At 53.3% G+C, this 21,254-nt stretch overlaps 7 protein-coding genes across 7 annotated transcripts; 5 read left to right on the forward strand and 2 right to left on the reverse strand.

Moving 5' to 3' along the window:
- Positions 1-2,038: 2,038 nt before the first annotated feature.
- HRG_07139 (cytochrome p450 domain-containing protein) lies at positions 2,039-2,782 on the forward strand (the record flags this gene model as incomplete). Its single annotated transcript, XM_044865610.1, has 1 exon — positions 2,039-2,782. The coding sequence occupies one exon, from the start codon at positions 2,039-2,041 to the stop codon at positions 2,780-2,782; it is 744 nt and encodes a 247-aa protein (XP_044719572.1).
- Positions 2,783-4,770: 1,988 nt separating this feature from the next.
- On the forward strand, positions 4,771-6,118 carry HRG_07140 (delta(6)-protoilludene synthase; the record flags this gene model as incomplete). The annotated part of the gene is made up of 7 exons (XM_044865611.1): positions 4,771-4,936; positions 5,009-5,047; positions 5,127-5,205; positions 5,262-5,300; positions 5,377-5,659; positions 5,745-5,876; positions 5,924-6,118. The coding sequence occupies 7 exons, from the start codon at positions 4,771-4,773 to the stop codon at positions 6,116-6,118; spliced, it is 933 nt and encodes a 310-aa protein (XP_044719573.1).
- A 336-nt stretch (positions 6,119-6,454) lies between these two features.
- On the reverse strand, positions 6,455-8,760 carry HRG_07141 (kinase; the record flags this gene model as incomplete). The annotated part of the gene is made up of 4 exons (XM_044865612.1): positions 6,455-7,255; positions 7,334-7,515; positions 7,714-7,822; positions 7,891-8,760. The coding sequence occupies 4 exons, from the start codon at positions 8,758-8,760 to the stop codon at positions 6,455-6,457; spliced, it is 1,962 nt and encodes a 653-aa protein (XP_044719574.1).
- A 1,023-nt stretch (positions 8,761-9,783) lies between these two features.
- Positions 9,784-10,275, forward strand: HRG_07142 (uncharacterized protein; the record flags this gene model as incomplete). The annotated part of the gene is made up of 1 exon (XM_044865613.1): positions 9,784-10,275. The coding sequence occupies one exon, from the start codon at positions 9,784-9,786 to the stop codon at positions 10,273-10,275; it is 492 nt and encodes a 163-aa protein (XP_044719575.1).
- A 3,860-nt stretch (positions 10,276-14,135) lies between these two features.
- On the forward strand, positions 14,136-14,702 carry HRG_07143 (uncharacterized protein; the record flags this gene model as incomplete). Its single annotated transcript, XM_044865614.1, has 2 exons — positions 14,136-14,232; positions 14,290-14,702. The coding sequence occupies 2 exons, from the start codon at positions 14,136-14,138 to the stop codon at positions 14,700-14,702; spliced, it is 510 nt and encodes a 169-aa protein (XP_044719576.1).
- A 1,085-nt stretch (positions 14,703-15,787) lies between these two features.
- Positions 15,788-16,701, reverse strand: HRG_07144 (metalloprotease-like protein; the record flags this gene model as incomplete). The annotated part of the gene is made up of 2 exons (XM_044865615.1): positions 15,788-16,561; positions 16,618-16,701. 2 exons carry the CDS (start codon positions 16,699-16,701, stop codon positions 15,788-15,790), a joined length of 858 nt encoding a protein of 285 aa, XP_044719577.1.
- A 1,055-nt stretch (positions 16,702-17,756) lies between these two features.
- Positions 17,757-20,182, forward strand: HRG_07145 (serine/threonine-protein kinase; the record flags this gene model as incomplete). The annotated part of the gene is made up of 7 exons (XM_044865616.1): positions 17,757-17,901; positions 17,949-18,163; positions 18,242-19,059; positions 19,261-19,400; positions 19,473-19,742; positions 19,794-19,861; positions 20,030-20,182. 7 exons carry the CDS (start codon positions 17,757-17,759, stop codon positions 20,180-20,182), a joined length of 1,809 nt encoding a protein of 602 aa, XP_044719578.1.
- Positions 20,183-21,254: the final 1,072 nt, after the last annotated feature.

The raw sequence follows: 21,254 nt of genomic DNA on the forward strand, positions 1-21,254 counted from the left end.
CTGTTGAGTGCCATTCGGTTGGTGCGCGTTACTGGAACTATTGGCGCTGTCCTCCGCATCGCTGGCCCAGCCCTTTCGCTTTTCCGTTCGTCTCGACAACTTTAGAACCCTGGCCGCATCAAACTGCGGCCGCGACCAGATCAAGAAGTTCATGCATATCATAGTCCCCCACGTGCCAATTGTGGCGGAAAAAATAGAGTAAGCCACGGCGGTGCTGCCTGGTTGGAACAAGTTGCGAACATTGATGGCGGCCACGGCTGCCGCCACCAACCATCGTGTCTGGTATAGCCGGGGCCGCCGAGTGTGTGGGATGGTTAACCAAAGTGTCGGCAAGATGAAAATGGCCAGGTAATAGTGCGGAATGTCAAGCAGTCGGCTTCGTCCCTCGGGCACGGCCTCTATAGGAGAGGACCGGCTCACGGCAAGTGTTGATTGGGTTACCGGGTCCATCGTGGCGGATTTTCCTAATATTGTTGTTGAGGTGACAAGGGAAAGTTGATGGCACTTGCCAAAAGATGGAGGTGAAGGAACGTTGATCCTTGTCAAAATTGAACGGAAAGATGCCATGCATGCGCGAGCCATAGAGAGAGAGAGTCTCTCCTCTCTAAACACCGCCCAAGCCAGGCGGGCGAGGGTCAGTTATATGTCACAACAGCACAACCGTGCCCAAGTGGGTCGGAATGCCTCCTCGACTGCGACGGACGGAATATGGCTTGACAAATCTATCAATTACCTATGAGTGTGGCCTTGCCTCCAGCTATGTATGCAAGAGGCACGCAGCGGGCCGTCCGACTGATGCAGTGCGTGCATGCAGCGCCCTGGAAATGGAAAGGAACTCCCCGAGACATGGCGCAACAAATTTCAGCTAATGAGACATGTAAGGTATAGCTTCTCCAAAAAAAAAAGGAAACCACTCTTGCAAGCCAATGCTGATTCCTGCCTGCCTCGAACCTCAAGGCTCCTTTGGCGCAGCCGCGCAGACTGGCCACGTCTCCGGTATTTGTAGACCGGCCATACCCTGAATTCCCTTCGCACTTGTCACACATTTGCCCACCTCTTCCCGCATTACCGACGATGGTTTCACTGAGTATCGCGCTCCCGGCAGCCCTAATGCTGGTATGCACGCAATCCAGGCCGCGATTCCGAGCAATCTAACTGATGGCCAGGGTTTTGTGTACTGGACAGGCTGGTGTATATATGCCTTGTTCTATCACCCGGCCGCCAAGTTTCCAGGCCCGAGGCTGGCTGCTATCTCAGAGGTGAAACGCCACCGAAATATCCAGCACTTGGGACTGCTAGCATATTAACAGTGCAAAACAGCTTTGGATCATTTGGACACTATTCAGTGGCCGGTCAGCTCTTGTAATTCAAGATCTGCATCGGAAATACGGTATGTCTGACTAACTTTTCGGCTGCACGTATGGTCGACCATTGATCCGTTCGTCAAAGCTAAAGCATTCATCAATAGGCCCTATTGTCCGCATTTCTCCAAACGAACTGTCTTTTGACTCCGCCGGCGCTTTTCGAACCATCAATTCAAGCCTATTCGTAAAGAGCAGCTTTACGAGCACTTTGGCAAAGCATCTCCAGTGGGGCATATACGGGATAAAGAACAACACGCCATCGCTCGTAAGAGGCTGGCTCCCGGATTCAGTACCTCAGCTCTCAGATCTCAGGAGAACGTGATCCATAGCCTTGTGGACCTATTCATCGACCAGCTTCGCGGGTGCAGTGAGAAGGATGACGGTGGGATTTTGATGGGCGAGGCTTTCACTTGGCTGACTTTCGACATTATTGGTACGCTGCTGCCTCCACTCCACGTTTGAATCGCTCAAGTATAGAGTGCTTATTACTTCCCTTCAGGAGAGCTGGCATTTGGCGACTCATTCAATGCGGTCCAAGATTGGAAGTCGAGCTTCTGGGTTCCTTGCTCCTTGATCCCAAATGGCTTTTCGTATTCCTGGTCGACGGGTTGCGAGCCAGGTCCCCTGTTGTCTCGCTGTTGCTCCCTTTCATGCTCCCGAGGAATGCCGGGAAGATGTTCGCGCAGCACACGGCGCTCACCAAGCAAAAAGTGCTCCAGCGGATGGAGACAGGTAACTCACACAGCAGGGAAGACTTCTTTGCAAACATCCTCCGCAGTGGAGAATTCTCGCAGGGCTACCTCGTAGCAGAAGGGAGATTTCTGACGGTGGCTGGAGGGGAGACAACAGCGACGATAATGACTGCTGTCCTTTACTATCTCCATGCAAACCCTGGATACCGCGCGAAACTGAAAGAGGAGATACGGAGTTCATTCAGCTCATATGACGACATCACTGGGACAAGCACGTCATCGCTGTGCCTCCTCCAAGCGATAATCGAAGAGACCCTTCGCATGTATCCCCCAGTGGCAATGGGTCTACCAAGAATTTCCCCGGGAGCAGTCATTGAGGGCGAATACATCCCTCAAGGCGTCGTAGTCGGAACGCACCTCTTCAGTGCATCACGAAACCCGGCAACATATCCGTCACCCCAGCAGTTTCGGCCCGAGCGTTGGTTGGAAGAGCCATCGCTCCAAGGCAAGAATGGGCCGCCACCGATGCTTGCTTTCAGTGGAGGAGCTTACCAGTGCTTGGGTAAAGCTATGGCGTACTTGGAGATGCGGATTACCTTGGCTAAACTCCTCTTCTCCTTCGACGTCGAGGTGGTCAATGACCCAGGTGACCTCCTACAAGACAGCAAGTACTATGTACTATGGGTTAAGCCGGACATCAAAGTGAAACTCTATCCAGTTTCCTGATGGACGAATCCATATCGCTGATGACGGCTAAAGGAGCCTCCAAGCGCCAAGGAAGCCGATTCGTGTTGGATGGAAGACGACCTCTGGGACAGCTTGGAAGTAGCTCGAAAGATGATAAAAGGACACTAGTATATTAATGATTCATCTCTTGGGATTGAAACGGGAAGAATAAAGATCAATGATGGAATCATGGGCCCCTCCGATCTACACCCCCGGGTTCGTTGTGCCATAGCCGCCCCATATTTGTACCGATACTATCTGTTGGCTGGCTCCGACGTTGTGACAATACAATATATATGAGGACATTCATATTAGAAATGTATGGTTACTTGACATACAACAATAACAGTCCAATTCTTGTCGTTACTGTCCGGTGTCGGGCTCCTCAGGCAGTTTGCCCCATCCATCGACGAAGGGGAGGTAGCTCGGACTTTTTGTAGGAACCGGGGCTGGCTCTAGAACCCTTTTTCCATACAAATTAGGTCCGGTAATGTTTCCCGCCACCGTTGAGTGACACGTTCCTTTTTAAGGTTGGACCCAACTACCGTTTTCCTTCGAATAGCAGCATCAACACCACCGACTCATCCTCGACTCCAATAATGCATGCATCCACACAACCGTGAAACTCTGCTATTCGTACCATAGTAGCGTCGGGAGTGTCAAGAGGAAATGAGAGATGCCATGCATATGACGGTTATAGAGTCTATTGGCCTTGACCACTGCCCAAGTCAAGGGGACGAAGGTCCCAGTTATATACACAAGAACGGTGCCCATGTGGGTCGAGACACCTCCTCGACTGGGGCGGAATGTCGTTTGACAGGGAGGCCGCAGTATGGCGACCTGGTTGATACTTGATAGGCTTGGATGCCAACAAAAATTGCATCACAAGGGCCGCCATAGGGGCCAAACATGGTCCATGAAATTATATGGCGCTATGCAACGAAGCAGTGAAGTAACTTACAGATGGGCTCTACTCGGGGGGTTGAGGAGAGGGGGGGCCTAAGTCCCTTAGTCAACCCCCCGAGTACGTTCTGTGTTCGTTTTGTGTTCGTATTGTACAAGTCGCTACCAACTGGTGCGAAAACGTGGCCTTGCCCGGCTCCCCGCTGTCGCGAAGCACGTCTGAGATCTTGAGCTCGGGTGACCATAAGGGTATACAGCTAAGGGCCCTGACAGGCTAGACAGAGAGGCAGCCTGCAGAGAGTTCTGAGGCTGCAGAAGGCTATTAGGAGACTGCATTAGGCAGCCACATAGGCTGTAGAGAGACTGCATATACGGGGGAAGCTGAAAGAGCCCTCGGCGACTAGGGAAAGTCAGTATGCAAAGGGGGGGCTGGGGAAAGGAGCCCAGCCTTCTAGATATTGTACCTATACAACTGAAAAGGGGATATCAATAGGGAACCAAGGGATATAAATAGGGAGCCTAGAAGAGGGCATTGCAAGAGGGACAGACACGACGGAATACAACAAAAACACACCTATTATTAAAACAATCAATGCCCACTTGCATGCTCTCTTCGTGAGAGCTGCTGCTAGAATTTTGCACAACATTGTCTCGGATTCCCAGGAGTCGTAGCTACAAGGGGGACAGGGCTGGGTTGAGGATGTATACGAAATACGAAAGCACCACGTCGTGAAAGCTGAAAATACGAAAAGAAACAGCGTGGCTGGGACTCCGGAGTCATGGGTTTGTGAGACACCACTTTAGTAGGTGAGTCAAAGCGAATTCCCTTAAAGTGCGGGCGGGCGGGCTATCTTGTCTCAAGATTTGATGAGCTAGCGTAGCAGACCGGGGCTTTGTCGGAAATTATCTTGATGGCCAAGGAACTTGTATGCTCTTGCCCCAGATGACGAGCAGCATCAAATCATGTGACGGGTGCCAGTGACCTGTCCATTATAACGAGCCGTATACATATATAACGTTAGTGAGCACTTCATATTTCCGCCCCAACGTGTGCCGCGCGAGTTGCCCCTGTAACCTTTCCCACCATGCATCAGCAAATAGCCCTGCCAGATACCTTGGCACTTTGGCCATGGCAATCGCGGCGTCAGAACCCTTTTTATGATGAAGTAAGCGAGCAGTCCGCAGCATGGTTTGCAAACTTCGGGACCCTGGGGCAGAAGGCGCAGCGCATTTTTGCGACGAATAAGTTCGGTGAGATCGGCTACCTGCCCGAGAAGGCAGCTGAGAAGCATTCTGGGCCTGACCGTGCTGCTTTGCCTCCAGGTCTGCTTGCAGGGCTGGCCTATCCGGATCTCGATAAAGGTCGGCTGAGTCTGGATCCGAGACCTGAGTCCCCATTACCTTGGTGCGAGTAAATGCTGACGCCTGCGAAAAATTATAGAGCGCTTCCGCACGAGCTGCGACCTCATGAACATCTTTTCGTCCTCGACGACCTCACCGACGTGGCGACTGCATCCGAGGTGCGGGAGATGAGCAACGCCGTGGTGGATGCTCTCCGCAATGCGGATAAGCCCAGGGCGCATGATGAATGGGTAGGTGGGGAGATCGCACGACAGTAAGTCTTGCTGTCCCGGCCGAACGTATAATTTGGTTTACGAATTCAAGCGAGCTGAACTTCGTCTCTCGAACAGGTTTTGGATCCTCGCCAGAAAGTCAGTGACTCTGTCATCACAGGAACGATTTATCGAGGCCTTCGATGGCTGGCTGCAGGGGCTCGCCGCGCAAGCAGAGGACCGCGACAAGCCCCGTCTGCGGGATATAAATAGCTACTTCGCCCTTCGCCGGGTCACCGTCGGCCTCAAGCCATCCTTGATGATTTTTGAGTTTGGAATGGAACTCCCCCGTGAGGTTTTGCAGCACCCAACCATAGAGAAGCTGTCACTGTTGTGTACCGACCTGATACTTATTGATAATGTAAGCACTGTCTCCAGAACGAGGGAGGGCTATCCATGATTACTTGTTCTTAATCTCGATGTTTTATTGACCCGCAACTCTTAAGGACATGGCGTCCTACAACAAGGAACAGGCATGTGGAGACGACAAGCACAACATCGTTGCGATTGCCATGGACCAGCTCCACTTGGATGTCCAGGGCGCGATGAACTGGGCCGCCGACTACCACGCCGCGACCGTACGGCAGTTTAGGAAGTGTACGAGACCATCCCCGCTGGGGGCCAGGTTGATCTGGACATTGAAACCTACGTGGACGGGATGGGAAACTGGGTTCGCGCCAACGTCCAGTGGAGCTTCGAGTCGGAACGATACTTTGGGAACAAGAGCGGCAGGGTCATGACGACACGGAGAATGTCGCTATTGCCTAGAACGCGGCCCGAGGATGTTGGGCTCAGTGAAATATGCGCCGTCAAGGGATAAGTTGAACGGGACCGTACAGGCCTTAAGGAACCGACTAGAGTTGGAGTGTGGGTTAGATGGCGTGGGCGATCAGTGCAATTCCATAATCAGTTGTGTCGACAGCTTGCTCTTCATCGGTCCCGTTGACCGTCGGGATTTGTTTGTATATGGCCGAAGTCTGGTAGATGAATTGGCAGGTGCCACAGTAGTAAGTGGTATCCGAGGGCCTGCGATGAGGAGTGAAATCCAGTTCCACTTCTTCGTCCTGATTATCTGAGGTAAAAAAAAGGCCAAAAAGCATTTCTCATGCCATCCGCCAGTTCCCCATCTCACCGCCAGAGACAAACCCGCTATTCTCTAGAGCTCGCTGATAGTATCATCGTAGGCAGCTACGAGGGGCTTGTAAAGTTGGTCTGAATCCCCTACAGGGGTTCCAAAGTTAAGCCTCGCTGTGTCTCCAAACATTATCGATCTGATCCTCAAACAGAGCGGCTTGACAACATCCAACGACTCTGGAAACTCGCCCATAATCTCTTCAAGCCTATTGACGGTCATATCGCCTTCTTTAGCAGCCGCAATATACTTGAAGCTGCCGACTTCCCATCTCCGAAGAAGACTCTCCTTAGGGGGCCCCTCTCCACGGCTAAACTGCTTCTTGGTCCATGATTCACGCACACACATCCAAATCAGGACGTAGAAGAACGACTCCAGATCGTGTCGGTAGGTGTGATCGGCCTCGCGCAGCACCTCGACCGCCATAAACTGCATCGTGCCGGTCTGGTGCCGCGCTCCGCTCGGGCCACTGTCTCTCACTTTGGCCAGGTCAAGGTCGATGAGCATGCCCTTGAAGCCATCCGCCAGTTCAGGTTTCGTAATAATGATATTGTTTGAAGAGACGTCGCGGTGGAGAATCTTGCCGGTCACATACAGAGATTGGTGTGCCCTGATCGCATCTCGCATCGACTGGAGCAGTTCCTTGATCGTCTTGAAATCGCTGATGACACGGCCGGCTGGTGAGACGACGAGGCACGAATAGATCCTGTTCTCAAATGGATCCTCGCCCGTAGAAGTATACAAGCTTGGTTTGGTCTTGCCGATCGACAGCTGCTCCTTGATTTCCTTAGCCAGCTTCGGTTTCTGGCTGTTGGACCGCCGCCTCTTGGATCCAGAGGTGTTGTCAGATGTGTTGTCAGAGGATGATTTTCGCTTGCGACTTGCTGTGCTCGTGCTTCCTACGGCCGATGGTAGATCCCTGAAATAAACGTCTTCATCCCGAAACGGGTGAGGTTTTGGAAACTCCAGTCCCTTCCGCATGTCTGCAATGTTGGTGATTTGACGGTGCGCCACCACTCTCGCCACCCCCTTGACACCCTTCTCTCCTGCCAGCTCGAGATGGTCCACCTCGGGTTTCCGCTTATCTGATGCCCAGGAGAACTTAGCAACATGCCCGTTCCGTGTGCAGTAGCACGTAGTCCCGCGACACACGATAGCGCGCTGTCTGACTATCAGCTCCTCCAGCATGACTCTTGTTTCGTTGCCGTTTGTGTCCTCCAAAGTGGCATGGCGATGGCCCCCCTCTCGCTCGATGAACGTGTCCAGGCCCATCGCATCGTCACTCATCGTAGCATATCCAACAAGAGCTCGCGCGAACTTGTCTGGCTCGTCGTGAATATCGAATAACCCTGAGCTATACGGCCCGGACCGATCGAAGACCCAGAGCTCCATCTTGGAAGAGCTGAGGGAGAACGCGTGGACGAAACGGCGCGTTGGCTGGTCGGCAAAGACACCCGTACATAGCGAGTAAGTTGGAGGAGATCCGCCTTGAACCGGCTCGCGTCGTATGACTTCTTTTGCTCTCCAACGACAAGAACGTCCTTGTATGTAAAGGTGCTGTTAGCTTCCCTGTCTGGCATCTGAAAGAAGATATCCATCTGGCCTTTCCGTTCCTTGAACTGGTTAGCGGTTCGGGTGGTGTATAACTTGTGGGGTGCATCAGTCAAGAAGCGTTCTTCAAGCGCACAGAGCCATGTCCAGACCGGTTTTTCATCGGGAGTGGACGGAAAGTTCGTCCACTTCTTTCCATCGTGCGCCACGATCATCCTATTAAGCATCTCTTTCTGTTCGTTGCGCCAGCTCTTGGAGTCGAAAAACTTGTCGCAGAATCCCCCCACATTGCGAAAGGTGCAGTCTTTTATCTCGAAGAAGAGCTCCCTTTCGACAATGTCGCGCGTTTCGCTATCGGCAAGTCGGCTCGAGCTGGTCTTGACGGGTGTTCCCTTGTAGGTTGGGACGATGCTGGATGGAGGAGGAGTGAGGGAGTTGAGGGTGTCGATGAGACTGAGGACGGCATCCCAAATGTTGACGTCAGGAGCATTGTCCACGACAGAGGAAATGAGAGGGCGGAATGGCTCAAGAGTCATCCCGCCTCCTCGAACACGCTGCTGTATTGAGAAGAGCCTTGTAGCCACATTGCCGCTTGCGTCTGGAGAAGGGAGGCGGAATGCCGCCGTAGAGCTAACCAACGCTCCGACGAGACTTGCAATCTCATCCCACAGTAATTGGTCGCTTTGGTCGCAATCGCCTAGCTTGATCCGGAAACGATCTAAGGTATCATTGAGCGGGTTCTCTGAGATGATGCTGATCTGTTGCTTTGAAAGGGTCATTCTGGGTTTGAACAGTGAGCATGGGCTGATTGATTGTTGGTAGAGGAAAACGAGAAACCGAGGAGAGGTAAACAAGTAACTAGAATCAAAAGACGCGACTGGTCACGTGCGCGTCGCGCAGCTTCCCTGAAACCATGTGTCTCCACACCATGTATCTCCACTAACCGGTTGGGCGTCACGGTACCCCGTCCCACACGGAGGCTTCAGCTCCGGGATATCACTTTGACGAAGCTTGACCGTACGGTCGCGGAAAGTTGAGCTGTAAGAAGTTTTCACCTCAGAGCACGGTCGTACCGTTCCTGCCCATCAATCGTGATGTTCCGTCTTTTTGAGGCAATTACGCATCGGCCGCAATCTGGTCGCAGATGACCAGCTGGACATGGTCGTATCCAAGGAAAGTCCAAGTATCGGGGATGACGATGAATATATAGTTTCGCTTAAACCATGGGGCATAAATTGTGATACCTGTCAAACGACATTCCGCCCCAGTCGAGGAGGTGTCTCGACCCACATGGGCACCGTTCTTGTGTATATATATAACTGGGACCTTCGTCCCCTTGACTTGGGCAGTGGTTAAGGATAATAGACTCTCTATAACCGTTATATGCATGGCATCTCTCATTTCCTTTTGACAGGTTATGAGCCCGGATTGGCTCTCAAACGCTAAGTGTTGCCATTTTCAGCCAATCTTCGACTAATGAGTCACAGAGATCAACATTCCTGATCCATTTCGTCGTCGTTAAGGGGAAAAACTTCACGGCCTCCATCGCCAGCAGATATCTCTCGCGTTGCGCGGGTATGCTACTTGAAGGCATTCCAACTTATGGCTCTAGACATCGTCACATTCCTGCCCGTGGCTGCACCCGGTCCTCTCTGACAACTAGAAGATGGAAAGGAACACAACTCCCTGATAAGGAGAAGAGAAGTTTTCCACTGCCATGAGATGTCATGCTTTAGAGTCTCCCTCCATTGCAAATCAGTTTATCCTTCTACCCATTACTCTACCTTCTGACCGCCTCTAGGATGGACAGCACTGCATCAGGCCTACAGAAGATCCCCAAGCTTGAATCCCCTGACCAATATATCGAATGGCACAGAGGGATCACAGACTTCCTGAGCACTCACAACTACGGTCGACTCTTCAATGCTCTCAAGGAGCCACCCGTCAGGTTGCAATCGGACACTAAGCGCGAGTACGCCAATGTCCTTGAGAAGTGGGAAGAGAAGCAGGACAACGCATGTAATTGCGTACGCGCCACCATTGGCTTCAATGCTCGAGAAACCGTCAAATCCATAGACGGGAAACCATTCAACCGACTACATATCGTCCTAGAAACCATTGAGGAACACTACAAGCCCACCGGGAGTGCCAATTACCAGGAACTGGATCGTAAATACCATGAGCTATCCCTTGAAAACTGCAAGGGGGTCATGAACTTTGCCTCAAGGCTCCAGGAAGCTAACAATCAACTACTGGGGATTAATTCAACCCTTGGTTACAACTGTTGCGATTGAACTTACTTCTATTCAATTCTGTCTGACAGCTCTCAACATACATATATACATAGTGGCACGTCCGTGCCACTATCCAGTGACTCACCACTTGTAACTGCTGCCTAAACATGTCTTGGTCCATGTCTCATATCAAGTCAACACACCCTAGAGCTGTCAGACTTCAACTGCAACGCTATTCATAGCGTATGGGTCCAATTCCAATCCTCCTCCTGTTCCTCTCGAAAGCCTCCCTAGGCAGAGGCTTGGTCATCCCATCTGCTAGCATATTCTCCCTGGAACCCAGTAGACTTGGATTCTCCTTCCTTGACCTCATCAACGACGTGATGAAATGCTATATCAACATGCTTGATTTTCGACGTGTTCGATACTCCTCGGGTCAGCTGCACAGCTCCCTTATTATCTCCAAGCAGTAGTGGCACTGTTTGCTCCCCCTTTCCTTCCAGTTCTGCAAGTAGTCGACGTCCCCAGAGAGCAGCTTTGTGGCCTCCCCATCCCAACATACTCTGCTTCTGTCGTAGATCTTGCCACTGATTTCATCTTCTTGCTATACGTCATGACGGCGCCTCCGTAGACCATAAAGACGAACCCCAGGATACTCTTCCGGTCCCTTGGATCAGTAGCGTAGTCGGTGTCAGAGAACGCTTCTCCATCTTGTAGGCCTGCAGAGCCGACGTGCCCTTCGATGTTGTGGTCAATGGAATAATAGTCGATATCGCTGCCTTCGACTCCTTGTGCGTGCTCATTATTTCCGCCATATGTGATACCGTGGTGAATAGTCCTGCCGACATAACCCAATATTCGTAGCAAAGCCTTCCAGTGGTTCCAGCATGCCTCTACCGTGAAAGATGCCATTCTGTTAACTGCGAATATAATGTCGAACCTCGTATTGCATAGCCAAATCAGCTTTCCGAGCAATTCCACGTATTTCAACCATTCGTCATGGTTCAGAGGCCGTCCCGGTTCCTCAACGAGCTTCCGTATAGCTCCAGGTTCCATGGGGGTTGCGTGCTTCATTGAGTCGTCGTAGAGAAATTCTGCCACGATTTCCTTCGCAAATTGTGATTGATGAATCATCAGCTTTCCTTTGTGCCTTTGAATCCGAATTCCGAGAATGTTCTCTGCTTCTCCGAGGTCTTTCATCTCAAATCTTCCCTTCAGCTTTTCCTTGACCCGTTCAATGGCAACCTCGTTCCCCCCTGTAATCATAAAGTCATCCACGTGCACGCCGATGATTACCCCCGACTCTGTATGTCTGAATATTGTCGGGTCCACTGTCATCGGTGAGAAACCAATCTCCTTGAGATATCCTGATATTAGCAAATACCACATCCTTGCAGCTTGCTTCAATCCGTACAAACTCTTCAGGATCTGAACGTATTTCCCGAAATATTGCTGGAGCTCAGTTGGCACTTTCATGAAGATCCTTTCCTTTAGGTCTGCTGCAAGGAACGCAGCCACAGCATCCATCTGGTATACCTTCCAGCCTTTCTTCGCCGCTAAAGCTAGAATGATCCTCATCGCATCGAGCCGGATCGTGGGTGCGAAGGTTTCTCGTAATTGATCCCGTGTTTCTGTGTGAACCTCTCGCGACTAGACGTGCTTTATACCGTAGTATCTCCCTTCTTTGTCTTTCTTGTGATAAAACACAAGCTTGGCATCAACTACTTCTTCTCCGTGCACGTCAACTTCGTTGATTTCCTCCGAGAATGTCTGTCGTCGAATGAGATTCTGAACTTCCTCATCTATAGCTCCTACCCATTGATCCTTCTCACTGCCTTCCATCGCCTGTCGGAAGGTAAGCTTTTTCGGGTCGAAGTCGTACAGGTCTGTATTAGGCTGGAGAAGCGTCCTTGCTACCATGGCTCTTTCCTTCCTGCCACTCTCCTCGCTTCTTCAGACGTTCTGCCATGCGCTGTTCTTCTCTTTGCCGCCATTCCAGCTCTGCTCGCTGCTTCTCTGCTCTTTTGAGTGCCACGGCCTCTCGTCGAATCTGGGATCTTGTTTTCGGCAGACTCCTTTCAGGAGAGGTTATATCCGCCTCCCCTGTAAAGTCGGTCGTTGCAAATTCCCCGCCGCCCCCCACCGCCTTCCGCTTTGGGCAAGCCCTTCCCCTTTTGGCCCGTCGCTGCATCCCGGATTGCTATAAGAACACCCACACTCCCTTACCCCTTCCTCTCGGTTCTCCTTGTATTCCTCTTTCTTTCTCTCACCATTATCCCTGTCGGCCGGCCATCTCTGATGCACAGCCCCGTCCTTTGCCTAACTCTGCTCCGCTCACACGACCCTCTCGACTCCTACTCTGCATGTTCAGCTGAGTTCTGATGCCCCTGGGTTCTGCATGTCCGCTTCATCAGCCATGTCTTTTGTCCCTTTGGTCCTTCACCTTGGCTTAGGGGAGGGATAGGGCTCCTCTTGTTGCTTCAACGCCCTGAATCGAAGGGGCCTTCACTCGCCGATGTGGACGTGGTTTCCCCCGACTCTCAACCTCCATACTCTGGCAACAGCTTGACGCGATCACGGCTACCCGCCAGATCCTTGGATCCTGCCCTGTGATTTGGTTGCCGCCATGCCCGCGATGACCCACAGGCTTCCGCTGCAATATTGTCCGCTATTCTGGGATCGGATGACGTGGCAAAGTCTGCCTTGCCTTCGCAAGGCATGCTGCATACGAACACATGCAGAGATCAGGCCAGCTGACCTTCCATCGTCTCCGTTAGCTCCATCAAAAGTCCCTCGGCGCGCCCGAGACGACCACTAATGGAACACCGGCCTGCTTCGGCGTTGGCTGTTGGAACCTCCTCGATTGGCATCACAGCAACAGGCCGTCTTCCGACAAGAATGCCACCGACATGGGCCCCGCAATCTGCGACCACAATCGCGGCTCACGCCATCCCTCGATGTTGCGATTCGTGGCTCGATGCTATCTCCGTCTTCGTCCACCCTAGGTCTGTTCCTGTGGCCGCATGAAGGTCGGATGATCCTTCCTTAATCTCGCAGGCCGTGCCGAATCGTACGAGTTTCGGGTGCGCAGCTTTCCGCCGCGCCACGGCGCGTGCCTGAGCGCCTGACTATTGGTTGTCCCACGATGATGTTCGTGGGTTAGATGGTCCGGTGATCTTGCCTGGACGAGCGGCTTATCCGGAGCACTCTGAGATTGGGTGCTTGGTCCCCTCCTCCGCTGCAGCTTTGCGACCCCTCAACTCGGGGGGAACAGGGTAAGCGAGGTTCGCGAAGGAAGAGGGGGCTGGTGGCCAGTGGGAGTCGAGACGCGAGAGTGTGGAAAGTGGAAAAGGTACAGGGGGGCCTGTTGGCCTTGCCGGCTTGTCACCTGCCGTGGAAGGGCTGCGCCTGCAGAGGAGGGGGCACTGACACGTCACGGCGATGACTTCGGCAAAGTTGGCCCCGGTGTTTCTCTTCTCTCTCATTCAGCTACGGCCATGGGTGGGTGGATTTGTCCATAAGAAGGCCATGGATCTGCCGAATTCCTCACCACTTAACCATTCTCTTCCAAGCCTTTGTTTCCTACGACGACTGTGAAGATGGACCGTATGACTTTGAAGAGAACATACCGCTGGCCCTCTCCCGATCGAGGTCATCCATCCAATCAATCTGCTGTCAGGTGGACCCTCCCTTGCTCGACTGTATCTCCCTCGCCAGCCAGTTCGAGGAACAGCGACTCTGGCTCCAGCAGCGAAACGGGAGGTACTGACAAGTCCAGCCAGACCATCTCGGAGCCTGGTTATAAGACCCCCGACGTTGAATCTAGCGTTCCTGTCACGAAGTCGACGAACCCAGAGACTAAGGGGGAGAGATCACCCCAGTCCCTCATGCGATCCCCAACACCCGTCACAGGCCCAGCCATGGACGCCAATCGTCTTCAAACTCTTTTCTCCGAGTATGAAAGAGTCATCAGCGAACAAACTGAGCCACGTCGACGCAGCGTTTCGGCACATCAAGGTAACACGAGTTCCCATACCTGCAACCTACGCTTGCATTTCTCACAACTTTTTGCAGAGAACAGAAATCTTGAGCCTCATTGCCCAAAGTCCCAGCATCAGGCGCTTTCCGAAGCGATCACAAACTGTGAACAGTCCGGGGTAACCCAACCACGCCGAAGCCAGCGGAAGAGGAAGGTTGCGCCACGCCCTGCTACCACTGCTTCAAACCGTTTCCAGAAGAAGCGCATTGCGACTTGTAGCAGTCAGGAATACGAGTTCTTACGTTTGGGGGAGGTACGAAAGGCATGGAACGGATCCATCGAATATAAGGTCATTTGGAAGCCAACCTGGGCATATATTGACGATCTCCGGGGCAAACGGGCATTGGAAGAGGCCGAAGAGCTCATTGTGGATGAGTTCGGTCAGGTAGCGTGGGAAAAGGAGATGGCAAGATCTGGTCATTTCGACCTGGATACCGAGTCGGAGTAGAATAGCGAGGTTATGCCAAGACAACCCTATCCCCCTTGCTCCTTTCCCTTCACTGGATACACTCAGCAGGTCCAAGGCGGTCTGGAGCATACCGGTAGCCCTGCCTTCGTTGACGCTGCTGCTGCTGCTGCTGCTGAGCCTCTGCAAATCGGTCGTGTTATTGGTCGTGACTTCATCTGGCGCTAAACGCGTTGCAATTCTGGCGCTCCGCTTTGTCCTATCCGCTGTATCTTCAAGTTGTCGCGTGGCTTCCCGAATCTTGCTGCTAGGTCTCGTGACGCGACTCGATTTTTTTTCGTGGGCGTTGGAGCGGGCGGCGCGCCCTGCCCCACCATGATCACGGCCTCGGCTGGCTCTTCCATGATGGAGCTCCTCAATCCTCCGGTGCTGTTCGTTCGAGGAGGATGTCGGTTGAGTTCGGAACGCACCGTATGCAGTGTCGACTGTCGTTCGTCTTCCCGCGGGTGGTGTGCGCGGCCAGAGGGTACCAGCAGCGGGCCATGGGCGACACCAGCCCCGCGTGTTTAAATAAGCGTAGGCGCTAGCACCTTGTAAGACAGGCAGCAAGAGCACCCAGCCGAGCAGAGCCTCGGGTGCCAGTAACCGCCCAGGTGCAGTGGCTGCTGGCCTGGGATTGCTGGTTACCCATGTCAGAGGTTGGCGGCAATTTACAGGTGCCAGTCGCCTTTAGGCTCTTGTTCCTGGTCGCTAGGTGCTGCTGGTAACCGCCCAGCCACAGTGCCAGCAACCATTCATGCGTTGTTGCTGGAATCTCGTAGTGGCCAGTAACCGCGCGGTCACAGTTATCACTCGCCTGTAATGAAGGTTGTTTAGGAGCATGTGGACCGAAGCCGGGCCAACAAACACCGGAGTCGCGGCACGATTGCTTGCAATCATGATCACCAGGGCGGTTGCGGAAGCTCTCGGTCGGACTCATGCCCCATTCAATATCTGCGCTGAGGTCAAGCGGTCCGGTTGAGGGAAAAATTAGGGTAGCTATAGTGGCTTGTTTGGCTGAAACTTCACGTCCCGCCAGTTTGGAGCAGTAAGGCTTCGAGCAGCAGGAACGGAAAATATACGAAAGCCTATTCCACAACTTGCAAATGATCTCGTAGCAAGCCACGTTTCCTGCTACGAGCTCCAAACCCGTCTCTCTGCCGCTTCCTCTTATCCCGGGATAACTGGAATAGCTGCTTGTGTTTGGGAGCTGGGATGAGGTTGGCGCGGTCGAAGTCGACGAGCATGACGCGGTGGCGCTCGTCGTTCCAAAGCAGGTTGGGTTCGCGCTCGTCACCGTGGTCGACACCCTCGGCCCAGACGGCCTGCGAAGAACGCTTCACCTCAGCCGCTAGGTCCGGCACCCCCACCTCCACGGCCACTTCGCCGCCCCACGACATTAGCATCATGTGGACGACCCTTACCCCGCCAGGGAGGACGTAACTCCTAGCCAGTCGGACGATGTCAAAGTGGACCGGCACCACCTCGCCCTGGAGCTTGTCGAGATGCGCGTAGATACGGCTCTCGTGCTCCAGGCGGTATAGATGATCCGACAGCGTTCCCTTGCCGACGAATGAGTAGCCATACGACGCCAGCTCTAACTTGAAGAGCAACCCAGTCGCCCCAACCTTGCCCTGGCCGTCCAGCGCCTTGTAGTTTCGATAAGTATTCCGGCGCAGCCGCTCGCCCACCAGGCGGGTGAACTCGCCAGCGTCGATGGGGTGTCGGATACCGCCTTCGGTGGTGCGATGCGAGGGCGCGTTGGGGCAATTGCCGTCGAGATCCCAGCCTCTCTTGAGGCTCAACAAGCAGGCCTGCGTGCAGTATTGCCTGGCGGGTCCCGGATCGGACGTTTCGGTCTCCTGGTAGCTGCCGCTCGATGGACCTTTCCTGGGCTCATTCGTGTCGTTTCTTGTACAAGTCCGGGATGGATCATTTTCGGGCCATCCTCGTTGTCGTCCTCGTTGTCGTCCTCATTTCTGCGACGAACTGCCGCGGTCATGTACGATGACCTCAATCGCAGTGGGTACACTCAGTTGGTTGGGCCTTCAACGGACTGAAACTCCGAGCCCTCCGTCTCTTGCAATGACGACGGCGACGACGAATCCGCACCCTCTGCCTCGAGAAGACGCACCACATCCTCGTATGGTTCCCCCCATTTTTCCAGACCCTCTCTTGCCTTTTGCAATGCCAGGTCGAGTGAATTTCCACTGAGCGCCTCGGATCGAAGACTCAACAGGCAAAAGCTGGCTAGTTGAGCTACTGCGGTATGAGGCACATTTCTGGCCCGATCCCCAGCCGACGCTTCGACCACCTCTTCGTCTGGCACGCATAAATTATAGTTTGACGGGACGCGTCCGGCAGGTTTAAGGTCATTTGGAGCATCGTCTTGCCTTCGTTGACACGTTGGTCGTGGCCTCAGCTGACGTCGCACGCGTTGCGATTCTGGCGCTTCGCGTCGTCCTATCCGCTAATTCTTCAAGCTGTCGCGTGGTGTCGCGGATCCTTCTGCTAGGCTTCGCGGCGCGACTCGATCTTTCGTGAGCGTTGGGGTGGGCGGCCCCACCATGATCACGGCCTCAGCCGGATCTTCCGTGATGGAGCTCCCCAATTGCTCGCACTCCTCGGTCGTCGATCGAATTATTTTCGCTGAATGGAGATCTATAGGAATTCCCTATCGACCGATCTTCGATATCGTCCATTCACCCAGGCGACAAAATGTTCGTGACTCGCGGGGCTGTTTGATAATCACATCGCAAGAGTAGGCCACTTCGGCTAAAAGTCGACCAGGCGAGACACGGGGTGGACGTGGCTATGCTCTGGCGGCGCTGGCGAGAAGAAGGATGGGAAGTCAACAGCGAGGCTACGAAATAACACTTGCTCGTGTCATAACCGCGCAAGTCTGATAGTGCGGTACTACCCGCCCCACCAAATCGCGGCTGAAGCGCTCCGCCACTGCCCCAGACAGGACGTGCTGGCCAGACGCGTTTTTACCCAGCAAAACCTCAACACTCCCTTCCATCCGGACCACGACATCGCAACGACGAGGCGGCCGCCATGACGGATCAGAACCGCTCAAAGATTATCAAGGATTTTCCCATTGGAAACGGTCTCGACGTCTTCCGTGCTTCGTTTAGGTCGATCTGTGATGGCAGTAGCATCCTGCGGTCCCCAGACGCTCTTGATGAGCTAGGTCGAGAAGGCATGTCCCACTACCCCGTCCCTTGCACTTCTCTAACCAGTTCGAAGATCTCCAAACCCTCACACTTGATCTCCTTTCGGCACTCCAATCACTTCGTGCTTCGCGTCTCCTTTGCTCCGCCAGTGGGGACAGGAACTTATACGGCGACTTGCTACGGCTCAACTCAGCTGTCAACTCCGGCGAGTTCGATGTCGACCGTACCAAACCGCTGTTAAATGTGGCTCTCGCCGACAAACCCGACGATTCCCTTATTTGGAACCAGGTCTACAGCGCAGTCGCCGAATCCACCCCGCCTCCCCGACCGATACTCTCGTCAATCCAACAAACGCCGCTGAGTCAGAACACGAGCGGCCTCGTGAACTCGTCAGAATCCCGCCAGAATGTCGACCCGATACTGAAGTTGGAGCTCGAACATGTCTATGTCGGAGTTCCCAATTTCCACAAAGCCTTATTTGGAGACGTGCCAGACCTCGACGTGGTTTCTGAGGCAGTCTTCCGCAGCTGTACAGAAGGCGACAACCCACTCTTCAAGGACGGGTGGAGTGGATGGCCGGCAGGTGCCAAAGAGAGCGATGTGCTGACTTGGTTCGGCGGCCTAATCCCGAAGCTGGAAGAATTCGCAGGCGATCGCATTTCGCGTCCGGCGGCTCGGCGAAAGCTGCTGGCGCAGCCGAGGACACCACTAGTTGGCTCTATAGGCAAGCGCAGCATGGACATCGGTTTTGTCAATAACGACATCACATGTGATCCCAATCCTGAGGATTTGAGATATCGTTGGTCGCACATCCTCATTGCTGGCGAACTGAAAAGCAACCCGAAGGCCGACATAGCATCGATTGCATGGATTGATCTCGCAAGGTATGCAAGAGAGGTATTCGCGGCTCAAGACACTCGTCGATTCGTTTTGGGCTTCACCCTCTGCGGGTCGCTTATGAGGGTATGGGAGTTTGACCGGCTTGGGGGGATCGCCTCCGAACAATTCGACATCAACAAGAAGCATGGTGCGCTACAGTTTGCGACGACAATCCTGGGATTTCTGCGAATGAATAAGGAGATGCTTGGTTTTGATCCCACCATTATAACATCCGGCGGCCAGCAGTATATCGAGATCGAACGAAACGACAAAACAGAGCGTCTCATCATTGATGATGTTATGAAGCGAGCGCGGTGCATTGCCGGTCGGGCGACAACCTGTTGGAAAGCACATCGCAAAGAAGACCCCCAGACGCCGCTTGTTATCAAGGACTCCTGGCAGTACACGGACCGAGACGAAGAGGGTATACTTGTCCAAGAAGCGACTGAGAAAGGTGTTATTAATGTTGCCCGATACTACCACCACGAGACTGTACGCGTCCGCAGTGCGGATGACGACATCCAAAACAATGTTCGAAAGAGACTGGATGTCACCAAAGCTACAAATTACCGATCAGGACATGCGATGTTGCCATCAGGTACGAGCGCGTCAAGTGTGTCACGCAGAGGGCAAAGCAGCGGCGCTGGTGTGAAGCGACCGTCCAGCGAAACCGATGCCGCTCTGCCGCCTAACAAAAGATCCGGTTCAATATCTCCAGTCAAGGCAAGCACCGGAGCCCTGCCAAACCGTGTACATCGGCGACTCATTCTTCGTGACTTTGGAAAGCCAATCTACAAGGCAAAATCTCGCACGGCGCTGCTCGCTGCGCTGGAGAGCTGCATTGAAGGTCACCAGTCGTTGCATGAGGCGGGCCTTCTCCACAGGGACATCTCCATCAACAACCTCATGATCAATGAAGATGATGAGAACCCTTCGTGGCAAGCTTTCTTGATTGATCTAGACCTTGCTATACGAGAACAACGACAAGGTGCCTCAGGAGCAAAAGGAATGACTGGTACGAGAGCATTTATGGCTATAGGAGCTTTATTGGGCGACCAGCACTCCTTCATGCATGACCTGGAGTCGTTTTTCTGGGTGTTCTTTTGGGTATGTATTCATTACAATGGACCAGATGAACATGCTAGGGTGATTGGTCGGTTTGACAAGTGGAACTACGTTGATGTGGAAGAGTTAGCAGAACTCAAGTCGGGCTTGGTGGGCAATGAACGGCATTTTCTCAACCGTATCGGCCAGTCATTTACCCCTTATTTCGAGCCTCTGGCTCAATGGGTAAACCGGCTGCGACGGGAACTCTTTCCAGGGGATAAGCCGTGGCAGGGCCGAGAGGATCCTGGGCTATATGTTCGCATGCGGCGAATCTTGCAAGGTGCCCAACAGGACCCGGCGATCCTTGCAAGACGGGATTGATACTGTCCTCGAGTTACAGCTTGTCTGGGTCGGGCACGGCTTGGAAGTCGCGGTAGTGACAAACATTGGTCCCTTCACATAATTGCAAATGAAGGGCAAATATTGGGCTTCAGCTGGAGAGCACGGAGCGGGATGTGGTTAGTGCTAACGTAGGGCGCGGGAAAACGCGGAAGAAAGATCCGTTCGTCACTTCGTTCCTCAAGGCAAGGCACTACGCATGCAACTGTGATCACCTCTGTACGAAAGTAGCCGCAAAGTAACCCCTCCTTTCCGAGGCGTAGTGAGTAGAGACACCTGCTTCTCGCCCAGCTTCGTACGACAGAATATGTCTCTATACCTTGCATCATTTATGGAGCTTCCACGAAGCACCTGATGTCGCGTCGTTTGGGCGGCGGCTGCTTACCCCGCCGAGTTTAACAAATCAGAGCAAAATCTCACCCCCCCCAATCGCGCGAACAGTTCCGCAGGCCTGCATAAATCAAAGGAGCGCTTCATCCGCCATATTTACCTACAAATAGGGACTAGTTATATGCACAACAGGTTACGCTATGTGCACAGCAAAAAGTGGAGTGGTGTGGCTTGGTGGCGCAGGAGCGCCGATACCGCAAATTCCCAACCGTGACCTAAAGGCGCGCTCAAGCAAGGCCAGCTGTAAGTTGATGCGGCAAATTGAAGCTGGCCGAGATGCATCAATACATACAGTAGAGGCACATTCTTAGAGTCGTACGGAGCGTCCTTTCGTCAATTAAAAGGCGATGGCAATGACGGTAGCTATAAGAGGCCTTCCTTATGTAATTCCTCCCTTAAACACTCCTCTTCCTCCATCTCCTCGTCCATCATATCAAAATCGGCTAGGGTCATCTTCATCCTCTGTATCCTCTTCTTTGTGACCGCGATGGGTTGAAGGCATCGTAATCCGCTGCGTATTCCACTGCGTAGCCTGCTGCGTGGCCTGATAACAGTGAATTGTGCCCTGCGTCTCGCCTGCGCCGGCAAGCTCATTGTCAGAGTCAGGCGTGCGGTGCCGCTGATATGCCCGTGGCATCTCTGTGCCTGGCTCGTATGAGTCGCC

The sequence above is a fragment of the Hirsutella rhossiliensis genome (genome assembly GCF_020360975.1).
Source record: "Hirsutella rhossiliensis strain HR02 chromosome Unknown scaffold00007, whole genome shotgun sequence".
Taxonomy (NCBI): Eukaryota; Fungi; Ascomycota; class Sordariomycetes; order Hypocreales; family Ophiocordycipitaceae; genus Hirsutella; species Hirsutella rhossiliensis.